Genomic DNA, 16,497 nt, shown 5'->3' on the forward strand with positions numbered 1-16,497 from the left:
TGCCAGACTGACATGTTAATATTACGACAGCATCACACCTCAAGTTTGATCTATGGATGTTCATCTTGACACAGGAAAGCTTCTGCAGATCCTCTCTCAGATGTGCCAAGGGAGGCTAGTCCAGCTTATTGCAGCATTCAGATGAAAGGGAAGGCTTAATTCAAATCACGGCACCGGAGCCATTCTGCTGGGCCCCGCTCGCCTTCCTGAGACTCCTTCGAGAAAGGCTTTTTGAAAAAGGCCTGTGAATCTGAAAATTAATTCCGTCATTACAGAAAAATAAAATTAAATATTATGGAGTGTTCCGCACTGTGAAAATAAGAACAGAAAATGTCTGTTAACCTGTTAACCGCCCTGTGCCGGACATATTTGGCGTCATAGCGTTATTGCTGACCCCATACTGCCAGATCTGTCCGGCACATTTGCCTGTGGTTATGTGAATAGCTAGCCTGCAGTATAACTGACGGCTTGGCGTGGGTATTGTTACTACGATGTATTTTGATGACTCGGGTTTCTTTCGCGGAATTTTTTTCTGTGCAGGTCACGTGATAACCATTGTTTACTTTGTGATTCGGAAGCGAAAGTTGTGAATATGGCGAAACATAAACTGACCGCAACTGAGGTTTTGCAGGCGATTTTAGACGATACATCTGATAACGATTTTAGCAGTTCTGAGGAAGAGTTTAGTGACACTGAATGCGTTTGAGCAGCACTGATGTTTGTTGTTTTCTTCTGTAAAATGTGAAATTGCAATGCATTAAAATGGACAAGCTTTTGTGACTAAATGTACTTAGGGTTCCAAAAGTGCTATGTATTAGGAATAACTTAGGACAGTCTGTTTTTTTAATGGTATTTGCAAATGAAGTCCTACTATAATACATCCATCTTCTAAACCACTAGTCCTGTTCAGGGCCCTACAGGTGCAAGGTGGGGAACAACCCAGGATTGCAGGGCACACTCATATTTGGTAACTCCAGTTCCAAGTCCATATTTTGGGACTGTGAGGGGGATCTATAATATCCCCAGGAATCCCCCTTATGATACAGCCAAACTCCACACACATGGAACCTGGGTGTAGACTCGAACCCCGGGCCCAGAGGTGTGAGGTAACAGTGCTAACCACTGCAGCACCATGCCACTCACACTCCAGCTATAATGCCTCAACTTAACAAGTTACAATGCCTCAGCTTTCTGCTGAATGAGATGTTTGCTGCGCTCATCTGGCCCACTGCAGAGCCTAGCAGAAAGCACATATGCATGGCGTCACAGGACGTACCCTGTGATTTAGTTATTTCTCACAGAAAACCTGTGGTAAATTTGGAAGGTTGCAAGCTCTGCAAATATTGTATACCAAGGGACTGGCGCTCCGGTCCTGGAGAGCTACTGGCCAGTAGGTTTTTCTACCCTACCTGGCTTCTGATACCAGGAACCAGAAAATACTAGGAACTAGGGATGGGAAGATTCCCCGATTCGCTCGGTGCATCGGCTTAATAAGTTAACGATGCGATGCATCGGTTTAAAATGTATGCATCGGATACAAATTGGCATTTGTATCGCGATGCACCGTTTCTATCGTATCTGCATCAGTAAAACCCGATTTATTTCTTTATAATTATTAGTAGACGTACTATACTTTCATTATTTAGAAAGTGGAAAATATTTTTCCACTTTCCAGATCGTTTTCTCCCCTCTAAACTGTTTCTCACGCACGTCTCTCTTCACTGCTGCGTGAATATGACGTAGCCTATCACAGCACTACAGAGATCGGGGGCGTGTCCAGAAAGTCACATAGAGCATAAATTAACATGGCAGAGGTACAGCAGCTGCATCCTCCACCAAGTAATTACAAATCCAGTGTGTAGAAAGTTATGGAACATTTCTTCAGTTTATCTCTGAGCAGCATCCTTAAATTGTTTCACTGTTAAATGTTTGAGCTGTTAAAAGTTTAAGTGGAGACAGGAAAAAAAGCATTTGGTTGTATTTAATCTTTTTTTTGCTCAACCAAAGCCTATTTTTGTAAAGGTCATGCACTACAAATCAGAAGGAACTTAATTTATGATTTGTTGTCTGAAACAAAGAAATAAAAGTATCTGTAACATACTGAAATGCATAGCATCATATTTGTTTCATTGCATCATACTGCATCGAATCGAAATCGGATTGCACTGCATCGTAACAGGGGTGTATCGTATCGCATCGCATCGCTAGCTGCTTCATGTATCTTTAATGTATCGTATCGTTGGCTATGCATCGAGATGCGTATCGCATCGGCCTCAGTTATGGAGATGCACATCCCTACTAGGAACAGATATGGCTTATCAGAAGCCAGGTAGCTTAGAAAACCTACTGGATAGTTGGAGTTGGAGACCCCATTTGTTTACAATATATACCTCGCCACGGGTTTCGCAAAACAATTGTTAAACCTACATGTTGTGCATAGAATCCATGAAGTGAAAGACAGGGAGTTCAGTGGCCCCCCATTTGTGATCAATTCAGCACTGGAACATTACATATATATTTTGTTCTAAGTACCTTTCAAACAGATTTGTGTCATTTCTTGTGTCACTGACACTGACACTGGGCTTTTATGTAATACTAGCACGAATAACCACCACAAAGCAACTTAAAGGCTTACCACAAAACATAGTGCAGACGAAGGGTCTTCTTAAACAGTGTGCCTACACAGCAAAGGGACCAAGGTGGCCAACATACTCTAATCATTGCATTACATCTTCATAGGTTTTCTTCTTTCTAAATGTTAATGAATTCACAACAATCACTGATGCTTTGGAGAATGTTATTCTACTGTATATAACACCAAGTTACTCACACAGTCGGCAGAAACCTTTTGCCCTTTTGCCAGGGGTGGTGCTAAGTATTATGGGCCCCGTGACAGTATATCATACTGGACCCTCAATCCAGACCAATCCAGTTATGTTCCTAATTTTTAAAACCCATTTTGATCATTTCCAGAGCGGTTTTGTACAGGTTTCAGAGAAACTTGCATAAATAAGCACCACTTCTCTGATCTGAATTGCAGCCAGAATGCTGAGAACTGAGATTACAAATCAGCCCATGGATGCGCAGCAACAGAAAACACAACATAGTAAATACTCACAAACAAATGGGTTCATTTCTGGCCAGCTGGCCAGGCAGCCATGGTGACTGAAGCCCCACGTCGCCCCCTGTTGTTTCCTCTGTCTTTCTGTAGTAGCAGGATGGAAATTAGCAGGATGGAATATTAGCATTTCAGGATGCATGCCTTGCTGAGCATCCCCCCTAAAAGTTTATATAGAAACTTGTCCACAAGAGTACCTGAGTTTTAAAACATTTTCTGGAAGAGCAATGAATGTTAAACTGAACAGACTAAATGATTAGAATGCCTTCAAAAGAATCTGCTGTTCTTGCGTTCATAAGTGTCATGTGTGTGATCACTGTAGACTGATTAATGTGATTTTTAATAAATTTATTTACTATGTAGCAATGCCAGGCAATTTAGTCATATGATAAGGTTATATATAGCATTATAAACATGGCTATCCATGTTTATAAAAAGGCGTATCACATCATAGGCATGGTTGTTATGCATTATGAATGCTATGTGAAGCTCTCATGTATAATGCTGGAGGGGTGCACCTGTAATCAAAAGGTTGCTGGTTCAATTCCCCAACAGGGTACCACTGAGGTACCCTGAGCAAGGAACCACCCCCAAGCACTGCTCCCCGGGCGCTGAATTGGCTGTCCACTGCTATGTCACATATGGGTTAAACGCAGAGGACGCAATTCTTTGTTGTGTGCTGTGGTGCATCAACAATTAATCCCTTCACTTTCACTTAATTCTTATACCAACCATTATCATGCATGTCAAGGTATCAATAGTGTATATTTTGCACAGATGAGAGCTTCACTGGAGCTTATGAGGTATGTTATAATGCCATGGCTGTCAATAGAAGATGCTGTAATACTTTATAAGTTCTTATACCGACCATTATAATGCATTATGAAGGTATATATAATGCATAATAGACGACAGCTTTAAGTAAAGTGTTACAGAATAAAAATGTAATCCTCATTATACCATCTCTGGCTGCAGATGTTCATGGTTGCAAATGTCGACATATCAGTTCCTTTGTATTGATTTCTAAACTAATTCCCTTTGATGTGGACATGATAAACAATAAAACCATGACAATGACCATAAAACACACAATCGGTGCAAATAATGCCAGTTGAGGAAGTCACCATTGAATGGGTCATAGAAGGAAAGTACACAGGAAAGACAAGCAGGCCAGTTAGAAGGAGCATTACCAAACAGATATAATGACAAGTTCAAATAAGCCTGACTGTAAAACCATCTGTCAGGGTCGGGGTGGGGGTGGTGATGCAGACATTATTGGGGGATGAGTGTCTCACAGGGTCAATAAAGACAAGATATTTAAAGGCTGACTTCGGGCAAGGGGGTGCAAAATTATTCTGGAGTCTTCTTTGTCACTATTCTCTTCTGTCCAAGGTGAGTAGAATCTAAACTTAAAATTCATTTTGATAAAATGCCAATGTTTCTGTGAGGCAGAGCAGATGAGAAATATAATCAAAAATTACTGGAGCTGAAGGGTTTCATTTTGCATTGTAACTTTTCGGCACGCTGACGTTTTCTCGTTCCAGGGCTTCACCATGGTCCATCTCATTAATCTAGGCCACTTTATGCTCTTCACAACTATTTTTGTTCACTTCACAACTGCACTTCCTGTCTTGGAGAGGTGCGTATGTCTCCTGCATTAAAAATACTTTCATGCATTATATAAGCTGACTATTAAAAAACCTTCCCTGATTGATCTAGGCTTATTCGCTGCGTGGTTGCTCGGGCTTGGCTATTTAAAACCTTCTGTCTCTCTAGCCTCCCTTTACTCTAGGAAAACCCAGCTGTCTGTATTCTTCCAAAAGCTATGTATGATCTTGTATATCTTATATGGAGCTCCATGGGCACATGAAGCTGCAGTCCCACCCACTAAACCAGCATGCCAACCCATTAATCCAGGATCGACAATGAAACGTTAACTTTTTCCTTTATTCTTCTGTGTCACTATGCAGAGTTATTCTCTTTTTCACTTACAAGAAAAAAATATATAAAATCCATTATTATTCCTTTCCTTATCTTTGTACATTTCTTTGGCTCCAGAAATCTTATTTCACTGAATAGCTGCTTTTCACCCAGATGGTTCTCACCAAAGAAAGGGAGCCCGCTCCTTATATCTCATATGGCTTTGGCTTTTTATTCCTCTCTCACCTGGCATCCTATTCTTCTCGTTGTTCTTTTGTACCTGTGGTGTTCATCTTGATAAGTTCTCACTTAAGCACTCCTTAAGTCCTTGCTCTGTTCCCTTATGCTTGAAAGCCCATTGTATTATTTTGTCATTTTCAAATGATACTTCTGGTCCACTTGTGTTACCTACGTTTGCTTTACGCCCACCCCAGTGAGGAGGATGTGAGGGGAATCGTCCGAAGCTCAGGCGATCAGTTCAGCTCTCCTCTTGTGGGGGATAATGTGGACGTCCTTCTGGAGGACAATGCAAGGTACAAATGGCATTGCATGATGTTTTTTTCCATTTACACTACTGTGTATTCTATGTAGGCAGTCAAAGAAAACTAACAAATATAGCTATTTAACTGGGTTGTAAGTTGAATAATCGCTCAGAGAAAATAAATACAATGTAACATTACAATATACTGTAATGAATAGTAACACAAAAAAAACAATACGAATTTTTTCTGTTCTCCAAGAAGTTATCGCTAATATCTTATCTTAAGAGTGGAGCCGACACCTTATCGTGGTGGAGGGGTTTGCGTGCTCCAGTGATCCCAGGAGCTAAGTTGTCTGGGGCTTTATGCCCCTGGTAAGGTCACCCAAGGCAAACAGGTCCTGGGTGAGGAACCAGACAGAGTGCGGCTCATTAGACCCCTTATGATGAATAAAAACATGGATGTACAGTTTCCCTCGCCCGGACGGGGGTCACCGGGGCCCCCCTCTGGAGCCAGGCCTGCGGGTGAGGCTCGATGGCGAGAGCTTGGTGGCCAGGCCTGCACCCATGGGGCACGGCCGGGAACAGTGGGTCCCCTCTCCAATGGGCTCAACATCTGTAGGAGAGGTCAAGGAGGTTGGGTGCACTGCGAGGTGGGCGGTGACCTTGGCAGTCCGATCCTCGGCTGCGGAAGCTAGCTCTAGGGACATGGAATGTCACCTCTCTGGTGAGGAGGGAGCCTGAGCTGGGCTCCGACTAGACATAGTGGTATAAACGACACTTTGCAGTCGTGTTGTCAAACTTGTGGCAGCATATATTGGACACGCAGGTGAGGAGAGGGGCGAAGCTGTCAACTGATCACCACCTGGTGATGGGTTGGCTCCGCTAGGTGGGGGGGGAAGCTGGTCAGGCGTGGCAGGCCTCCTACCTCCTGCAGAACTTCACCCACGTTCCGGGGGAGGCAAGGGACATTGAGTCCGAATGGGCTATGTTCCACTCCTCCATTGAGGAGGTGGCTGACCGGAGCTATGGCCGTAAGGTGGTCTGTGTCTGTCGAGGTGGTAATCCCCGAAGAAGGAGTCCTATCGGGCCTTTTTGGCATGTGGGACTCCAGACGCAGCTGATGCGTACCGGCGGGCCAAGCTTAGGCTGCTGCCCCCGTGTCCCGACCCGGAAAAGCGGTACAGAATGGATGGATGGATGGATTGCTAGAAGAACACCCATAATTGATTAAATTAATTACCGTAGTTAAATAAGTAGATGATATATTGATTAGCCAAACACAGTATGATAGTGGTTGAGTCAACAAACACATGGGTGAATTGGCTGGTCATTACAAATGCTGGTTGAAGCTGGCTGAAAGCCCTCTTTAATAGAGTTGGATATGTCCTGTGGCTATCCCTGCTTTTGCTGTTCCAGGCTATCTAGACACTCTGGACTGCAGACCAGGCAACTGGGAGACATTGAATTTTCCAACAGATATGGAGAGTACCTGAGATCTAAAGCCAAGATCAGCACCATCTGTTCCTTCCTGCACAGAATGCAGAGCGTTAGAAAAAGGTAGATTTCCCTTATCAAAGAAAGACACTGTTGCAGTACAGGACAGTATACTGCCATCTAGACAACTATGGCCTATCTGATAACACCATCACATGCTGAAATTACATAATATATGTGGAATTAAGAATAATGTTTTCTCCCCACAGCGGTGTGGGGGGGGACACAGACAGAGTGAAGGAGCTCCTTAGCCAGTACACCTGCCCCGCGGGGTACCAGTGGCCGGCTGACTTGTAGCCCTGGAGATGCCCGGTGAGCTCAGAAGGAAAGAAACAACCGAGGATGTCGTGGGATCAGAGACCTCAGCATAAAGGCTATCTCTGTGTGATTCTGTTAATTGACTTCAGAATTACTATACGCCCTGCATATAATATAGCCTTTCAAAATATTTAAACACATTATTAACACTTGCTATAAAAGTCTGAGTAACAGGTTTTTCTAAATGTTTTTGTAAATAAGTTATTTAAGAAAGTGTAATTTCTACCATCATGTTGCTGTTGCTTCATCAGCTGACACGTCATTCATGACAACACATGGTGCTGATTCTCAGATTCATGTTTCCGTTGTAAATCTTCAATCAATGGTACAAACACTGGTTTGAGACTACTGCCCTGTAGGAGCTTTGGTTGTGGTTTCTTTACTGGCTTCATGTTCTATTTGCCTTCATGTTTTCAATAAAGTGAAAAAAGTATAAAGTCTGGATATTTCACTGGGCTTCTGTACTTTGTCAAAAACTAGAACAAGTATCCAAATTTAATTAGCTCCCACCTTTTATCAGTATTGTGTTCCAGTACACCTTAGTTAAGTCTGAGTCAAGAGAGTGGCTTTAACAAAGAACGCGTCCAAGATGAGACCCGGTTCATTACCAGACACCCAGTCCAAAAACAGAGACCCAGTTCATTATCAGAACTGGGTAGCCATATGTGAGTACTCCTCAGTCAAGTCTGGGTCCAGACTAAATCTTTAACAAATCTAGGTTAGTCTGAGGTGAGGCCAAGTTACCAGAGCTTGAAAAACACAAATTCAACTGGAAACCATAAATCGAATTCAAAAACTATAAATATAATCAATTCTGATATCAGCCTAGAGCTGGGTGGGTCAAATGATATCAACAATTATCACAATAATTCAAGTCATTATTTGTCAATGCTCCACTTTAACTTACCTTACAATTCTCCTTAAACAGCTTCAGAACATGAGAAAACTTAAAAATTGAATTGACTGCAAACTGACATTTATTTTTAATAAGTCATACAATAAATAAGTAAATAAATCCAATAATGAAATAAATCATACATATAAATACTGTGATGCACAAGGTGCCCTTACAGTGGTCTACATGGGGTATATGGGTCCCCCTCCAATGAAAAGGGTGCCATTATCGTGCCTAAAGTCATTTAATAGGTGGCCCTTCTATTTCTTTGCACCTGCACTTCCAACGGCCGGAACTGACCACTGCAGACATATACAGTGAACATATAATAGGAACAAAATATAAATAAATCACACAGAAATAACAAAATACATTGAAAGCTTTATTAAATCCAATCAATCTTTGATAGTGAAAGTCAAGTACATTCTTCTACAAAAAGGCAAATGTGCGTAATTTTTTTTATTCATTTTAAACAAGTTTATCAGAAGATGATCTCTGAAAATTGGTTATGAAAAATATAATTCTGCTATTTTTAATTGCAGTTTATACTTCAAATGCATTACAATTACAATGTGAAGTCCTCACAAATGAAGCAAACACTTTTCAAAGATCTACACCAAATCCCACTTCTTCATACCTTTTTCCCCTAGTTTCAGTCATTCTTTTGAATGGTGTTGCTTTAAACCATCTGCTGACCTCTGTGATTCACTCACACAGACTTAGCAAAGCCTACCCGGTTTTTGTCACGGTCAAACTCAGTATAATACTGCCCAATGAACACATCTCCCAGAATCCAAAGGGGCATGGAGGGTGCAGGGATGTCCAGCCCCATAAACCCACTTAAGCAGATGGTCACACCCGCTTGGCTCTCCTGCACAGGGAAATACATATCTAAGAGTGATAAACAGTGCCTATTATGTGTTTCTTCTATGTCAGGTAACACAGTGACCACAGAAACAGTCCATAAATCCACCCAGCTTGCCTGTCTGTGGTGTACCCTATGCTTGTGTTCTGTACTAGTACTACTGCTAGCTGTAGGCTCCAGGCCTCCTGTGACCAAAACCAGGATATGTGGTTATAAGATGACTGGATGGATAAATGGATGGAAATCCTTGCAGGTTCCTACCACTTTCCTGGTCAGCAATGAAAATAAACCTTCATGATCACAATAGTCTACATTTATCTAACCTTAACAAGTTATATATTGGTAGATGCGTAAATGATATTCTCTGGCAAAGAAGCTCTATCAATATTTGAAGATTCTGTCTCCCTCTAGTGGATATTCAACTCAGGATTCTTTACAGTGTCACATTCACACTAAAGGAAGTAAATCAATTTAGATGGATTAAATCAATTTAGAAGGTAAAAATGCAATGAGAAGACTGACCTTCAGGATGTACTGTTCACCTGTTAGAGTGTATGATCTTCCACCCAGGATGAAGGAGACATTTGGGAGAGTGGGCACTTTGTTACAGTCAACCCGGTACTGAAAAGCATAAGGGAAATCAGTAAGAGAACAGCAGCTGGATCAAATTTAGAAATTTTTTTTAGAAAAAAAAGTGATGTACCTCTCCTTGTATGAGGGGTGTGGCGCCGATGGCTTCCTGCAGGGCCTGGATTTCAGCAGAAGGTCCGGTGATCAGGGAGGTACCTGTGTCCACAATGGCCTCACAGCCAGACTTGCAAAGTCTAAGCTGATCCCCAATGCTCAATCTATCAAACCAGAGCAGAGAGGTAACATAAAACACTGCAGCTCATTGGTGAATCATTCTGTTTAGCAGACCGTCTGCAGCGGTTTTATTTCACAAAACAGTTACAGAAAATGTCGTCTGGTCAGATATCTGCATCTTAGATAACGCTATGATTTGCTCAAGGATTGTGGCAGAGTCAGCCCTCACCCATCCATGCGGACTTGCCAGTAGCCCTGCCGACTGATATTAACGTAGTGAAACTCTCCACTGTAATACTTGGGATCACTCCCCCCCAAGAGCAGCTCCCCTCCAGGCTCTGTGCTGGGGTTCCTGTTGTAAGTGGCATTCAGCTCATTTCAAAAATAACATTAAAGCATTAAATGTTACAGGTAGCTACTCAAGGAAAAACAATGCAAGACACTAGCTACAAACAACTGGATGGCTTACCTGTTAAGGTAGAAGGAGAAGACATTCTTCTCCACCTTTTTTTGACGCATAATATTGTCGAAAACGGGGGGAACCATATCCACAGAGATGCTGGGGTAGGCCATGCCCAAGATGCCATCAAATTTTGCTGCGATGAAGACCACCCCGGGCTGCTTGATGGCCTCTCCGAACACCTGCTGCTGCACTAATATGTCTCCTATCTGAGGAGGATGAAAGCCATACAGTATTCTAAAATCCAATATGTTTGCTAGGAAGTGCAAAAGAAAATTGACTTACCTGAGACACTCAAAGTGGATCAGGAATTTAGTCATACTTAGTTATGAACTAAAAATCTCACAGATACTGAGACTGATTTCAATGACATCTAAAGTTAGTTGAGTGCATCTGAAATCAGATAAGTTAACAGTAGGCATTATCAAATTCTGCCCCTGCCTTGCCCCTTTCTTAATGTCATTTTCCTCATCTGGCTGGCAGGTGTGGCTGGCCCTCTCATTTCGTGTTACCTCCTTATGTTTCACCTGTTCCATGGGCTGAGTGGGTGGCTATGATATCTGGTCTTTCTCTTCCGTTATCAGTTATCATTTATCATTAATTAGAATCATTAATTATATTGTCTAATTATATTATATAATTATAAATCATATAATACAATTTATTTAAAATGTAACATTTTTCTTTGTATTTTCTTGGTTTGTCTTTGTCCCCTCTTATTACCTTTCTTATTTTGCTCTCTCCTGGTCTTTGACCCATTTTCTCTTGATTGCCCCTCGCCTGTGCTCCTGTGTTATCAATGCATGTTGATTGCCCCTCGTCTGTGCTCCTGTGTTATCAGTGCATGTTGATTGCCCTCGCCTGTGCTCCTGTGTTATCAGTGCATGTTGATGCCCTCGCCTATGCTCCTGTGTTATCAGTGCATGCTGATGCCCACACCTGTCTCTTGTCTTTCCTCATTGTGTATATGTAAGTGCCTACCTGTGTTCCTCTCATCAGCCGCTCATTATGTTCAGTGTCACTGTGTGCTAGTGTGTGTTTGCTCCCAGTTTGCAGCAGTAATTCTTCTGCTTTAGTGGTTCCTGTGCTGCTGTGTTCTTATTCAGGTGTTGCTCCCTGCCGTACTTTTTGTTGTCTGCCTGCTTTGTTTTTGACCCCATGTGGTTCCTTTTTGTTTTTTGAGTTAAAATAAAGTCCCTTATTTGTTTTACCTGCAACATGGATCGCTCCTTTGCCCTTACACCATGCCAATCCATGACAAGGTACTGAACTTTGGCAAAAGCTTTCTACTGTTGTAGATGTATGTACTGTGTGTGTGTGTGTGTCTGCATGACAACAGTGTGCATGCATTCAGACACTGTGGTGGCCATCTTTCATATTACTTGACCTGGATGTTTACCAATGACGTGCTAAACCACCTCTACATAAAATTGTACACAGACGACACTACTTGGTCTCTACTTGTCGCTCCAGGGACCTTGTGGGATAGCTTAGCATCCATTGGTTGCACACATTTTGAATCTTGCATAATGTAGTATGTCATCCAGGTACCGGTTGCCTACTGTCTCATCCATACTGAATATTTGGACACACTGTTCATGTTGCAAACATGTATGCGATTTTGGACACACCCATTCATTATACCACTGAAAACTGTAAGATACCTGGCATGTGTCTTGGCTAAGATAACCGGACAGGCTACCAGAACCATAATGGATAGCAAAATCAGTTCCATTCTTCACATATGTGCTTGACTTTGCAGAATCATATTTGTTGTGGAAATCTGCAACATAGAAAAGCATAGACATATCTGGAATTTTGGAAGTCTGTCATTCATATCAGCATATGCAGCCAAGTCAAGGAACAATCCGGCTTCAGAAAACTTTACTACTATGATAAATTTACCAAAAAGAGGATTCGTTCTCTGAGTCTTGGGACCCAGCGACCACTGATTGATTGATTTATGTATTAATTTATTCATAATTAAATTAGCATAATATTGAGGAAAAATGTCATTCTGTTCTAAACAGAGCAGTGCAAACACAGACTCACAGCAGGCGATGTCGAACAGTGAGCAGTGCACAGACGGAACCCATAGATTTGCTGAGCCTGTGTCGAAGACCACAGTGAAGGTCTGTGCTGGAGTACCAAGGCCAATCTCACCGTAGTACTGAGCCTGAGAGGGCAAAAAAATCCACAGTGTAAGCCAAAAGGTGCAAGAAACCAAGAAACATACAGAGCATGCCTGTGCAAGCGGCCAGTCAGGCGATGTGTCAGCAGCCACTGTGGCACAAACACGCTGATTTCACACTGATTTGATCAACTTCCACATCCCAGATTTATCTCATAATGATAGGAGATTAGCTACGGCTGTTGTAAACAAAGTTTTCGAAAATGGTAAATATGGGAGTGGTACACCAAATTCCTTGTTTCTTAAAGCTTAATCTCTGACCGGATACAACTTAAAATCTTGATCATGTGAGCCACATAAAAAGGAAAATCTTCAGCTTGAATTGAATGCTGAGATATAAGCGAGAACTGGATTAGTTAAGTTACGCCACACAGAATGTCTGTCTATTGGTCCTCATATGTACTGCAAGGGACAGTATGTGGTCACATAGCAGTGACTGCTCACATCAAGGTAGTTTTTCAGGGTTTCCGGAGTGGGCTTAGTGCTGGGAGGGATTTCCAGGCTGTACTTCATGGCCCCATTTCCAGCCAGAAGCTCATCTGCACTCTTCCCTGAATCAGACAAGGTTCGCCGGATGGTCCGGAACTTTCTCAGAGGAATCCTGTACAGTGGCAAATGGATAACTATTAAAATCCAGACACTGTGTTCATTATAGGGCATATATGGGTAGAGAATCAGTAACTAAGGTAAGGGGTACACCCTAAATGGGATTCCGCTCCATAGCAGGGCATATACACACAAACACACACACACACACACACACTATGAGCAATTTAGGGACACCACTGGGTTGCAGGGGGGAGTCAGAAAACCCAGAAGAAACCGAGTGACTTGAGGAGAGCAAAGAGAGAGAAAGAGGAGCCGTGGCAGGATTCAGAGGCATGAGGTTGTAAGTGATGGGAGGCAGGGGTGCCCCCTCTAACATACACAACGACATAAGCAGCACATGCACAACAGATACACTGTATGGAAATATATTTATTATGTTTTTTTGGGGGAAGTATGTGGCTCAGTTGGTTATGCCTCTGTTGCTGTGAGTGGAGGTTACCAGTTCAAGCCCTGTCTTGGCACAGGCCCTTAACCCCCAGCCCCTTGGGCTCCCCACAAGGTGGCTGGCCAAGCTTACTCTCATGGTGAGGAAGGTTGGGGGAGGTGAGAAGACAATTTCTCCAATTGTCTATTATTATATAGAATATATAACAATGAAAAAACATGCTACCACTAGCCTTGTTAGTATAAAGAACGTTTTCCAAAAACACAAATCTTTTTGTTTTTCTCTACAGACTAATGAAACAAAAGAAAGTGTTATAATAAATATAACTTTCCTTATAATCTCTTAGGATAACAAACATATATATTAATGAAATTTACTGCAGTTACTCGTAAACAAATTTTATAACACTTTATAGATGAAATGCATATTTCACGCATATAAAAGCCATCGATTTGTCCTACTTTTTATTATTAGCAAGATGTCTCTTACCGAACAAGTGCATCTGATGTCCAGGCGAAACAGGCAACTAAGCACAGAGACAGAAAATTCATCTTTACTCTATATGTGCAAAATTTGCAGAACCTCCCTGAGCTGCCCGGGAAATGACAAAGCACCTGCTTGTGTGTAATAACCTTAACTAGGAATGTAATCCCCATCATGTGATGGTAGAGCGAGGAGGCGGAGAGCGCAGTGGGAGGCCTGCTTGCGTCACCGATCAAGATAACCGGCCTAAGACCAGATTGCAATCTAGAATGCACCAAACAAAACTTCTGTTTTCTCTTTACAGTAGAAGGACATTTAATAGCAGTAAATGAAAACAAATGACGCAACGTCAATATATATGAATTATTTTAAGTTTATAATGCAAATTCCTGTGATCACTAATGAGATCTTCAGTTATGTTGTTCATGTCAGCATGTTTAGCTATACAGGTTTCAGCTGGGGAGTTATGAAAACAACATGCCGAGGCTGGGTGTTAGACTTGGATAGCTTTATGAATCAAGTGTTTTTTTTTCTTCCTGAAATGGAGTTTCGGTTTCTGTCCACGATTGTTTTCATTTGGCTGTCGTTAAATTCTATACCACATTGGGTTTTAATTCCAATGAAATGTGTTGAATGCACGACCAAGCTGTTGAGGTTTTTCTTGCAATAATTAAAAAAACAGAGTGTGATTGTTTGTCACTGATAGCCAACAGGGAACTCAAGAGCGACTTGAGTCACGTGACCAATTAAGAACAAACTTGCTCAGCAACTTCAGCTTCCTGTTCGGCGCCAGGCAGAAATTGCACTAGGGGGAAATCAGCACTCACAAGCACACACAGTGGTGTTTTGTTAAGGACTCCTTCCTATTAATTAGCATCAATCCTTCTGAGGGCAGCAACAGAAGGCTTAGGTTTGTCAGGTCACATGAGGCTAGTAATTCTAATTCTTGGAGTTCTGTGATGTTAGGAGTTTTCAAGATTGAAGGTATTTATTGATATATGTGCTGAACACTACAGAATTCTTATTTTGTTTGCTCCCAATGCTGCAAAAAAGAGAGAAAACAATAGCATATCAAATGTAATTTAAAATGAAAGAAATAGCTGGGGGTTGACCTATTGAGCTGATGCATTGTATATGGACATGAAATGGACTAGGTGAATGAAATTATGAGTGAAAATTCTAATGCTAATTTAACGCTAATTTGCATGACTCACTGCTCACCTGCGCCAGCCCACACTTTTGCTCTGCATGCATCAGTGTCCATTAGGACAGCACTTCATTATTCACTCACTGGATGCTTTGAATATTTCACAATCACTCACACACCCTCCTGTCTGTGCTGGGTAACAGAAATGTGTAACAGGAGAGGTCAATGGTTTTGTTTTATACCTTCTTTAATAGCCTTATTTCATAAAGTTTTTTTTTATTATTATTTTAATGCAACAATTATATGCAACATATGTTTATGAATTCTGTGCTTTTGTTGCTATACTGTCCTTTGTGTCTATATAGATCAAAACAGAGGCAATTGTTGTTTCTATATTGTCCTTAAAAACTGTATCATTAACCTCTAGAGATGTTTTTCTGTCAATTTTGACAATGTTGTTGATCATCGATCTAGGCATATTTTTAAGTTTTACTGAGAAACAATGCACTTATGCTACCTACATGCTTTCTGGTGCCCCTAATTAATTTGTCCTCTTGCAGTCCTTTTAAAGTGTGATGTGTCTCAGATCAATTCATTTGTGCTGAGAAATGACATCACACCCAACACATGTTCCCTGGATACCTAGAGAGAGTCTGTCCAATAGCAGAGTCTCAGAGCCACTGTATAAGTGACTGCTCTCTGTGTTAGATGGGACTCGTCATGAATCTCTATCCATTCTGCAAAACAGCCCGCGTGATGCTAGCCAAACTCTCTGAGAGAAGAGCACACAGCGTAACCTTCACAGCTAGGGTGAGTCGAAAACGAAACATACAAAAATACATTTAAACATTTTAATGTAAATAAAAATAAACAGGAAAGTTAAACGTGTCGTAAATGTACTTACACATATATGGATATGGGTTAAATGTATAATGTCAATTATTTTGCCAGACTGAATAAGCAATATTATGCAATGCACATGACCCTGAAAAGGATAAGCAGATGGCAGATGGATGGATGTATGGATTGCACATAATTATCACCAATGAGGTCTCAAATGAGAATGTACGAGATTTAAATGGGTACCCATAAAAAGCCCAAGATATTCATTTATTTTGTTTAACATTTCAGATAAAAAATTACATGGCATCCCATCCTGCCTTGTGCCCTGGGCCTCATGGAATAGATCACAGCCCTGTACCGGATAAGAAGTTGGATAGATTTAAAGGTTTTAAAAATGTAAAGTTTACCATCAATATACCAATAGGAGGTATAACAAATTAGGTTAGAAAAAATGTTATTGAATACACAAAAATCAGCTCTGTCA

At 41.5% G+C, this 16,497-nt stretch overlaps 1 protein-coding gene across 1 annotated transcript; it reads right to left on the reverse strand.

Moving 5' to 3' along the window:
• Positions 1-8,935: 8,935 nt before the first annotated feature.
• On the reverse strand, positions 8,936-14,091 carry LOC140587201 (cathepsin D-like). Its single transcript, XM_072708598.1, has 9 exons — positions 14,030-14,091; positions 12,991-13,147; positions 12,408-12,531; positions 12,020-12,138; positions 10,365-10,564; positions 10,125-10,247; positions 9,795-9,939; positions 9,614-9,712; positions 8,936-9,097 (listed from the first exon to the last, which is right to left on the reverse strand). The coding sequence occupies exons 1-9, from the start codon at positions 14,089-14,091 to the stop codon at positions 8,936-8,938; spliced, it is 1,191 nt and encodes a 396-aa protein (XP_072564699.1).
• Positions 14,092-16,497: the final 2,406 nt, after the last annotated feature.

This window comes from Paramormyrops kingsleyae, unplaced genomic scaffold (assembly GCF_048594095.1).
Source record: "Paramormyrops kingsleyae isolate MSU_618 unplaced genomic scaffold, PKINGS_0.4 ups158, whole genome shotgun sequence".
NCBI classification, from domain to species: domain Eukaryota; kingdom Metazoa; phylum Chordata; class Actinopteri; order Osteoglossiformes; family Mormyridae; genus Paramormyrops; species Paramormyrops kingsleyae.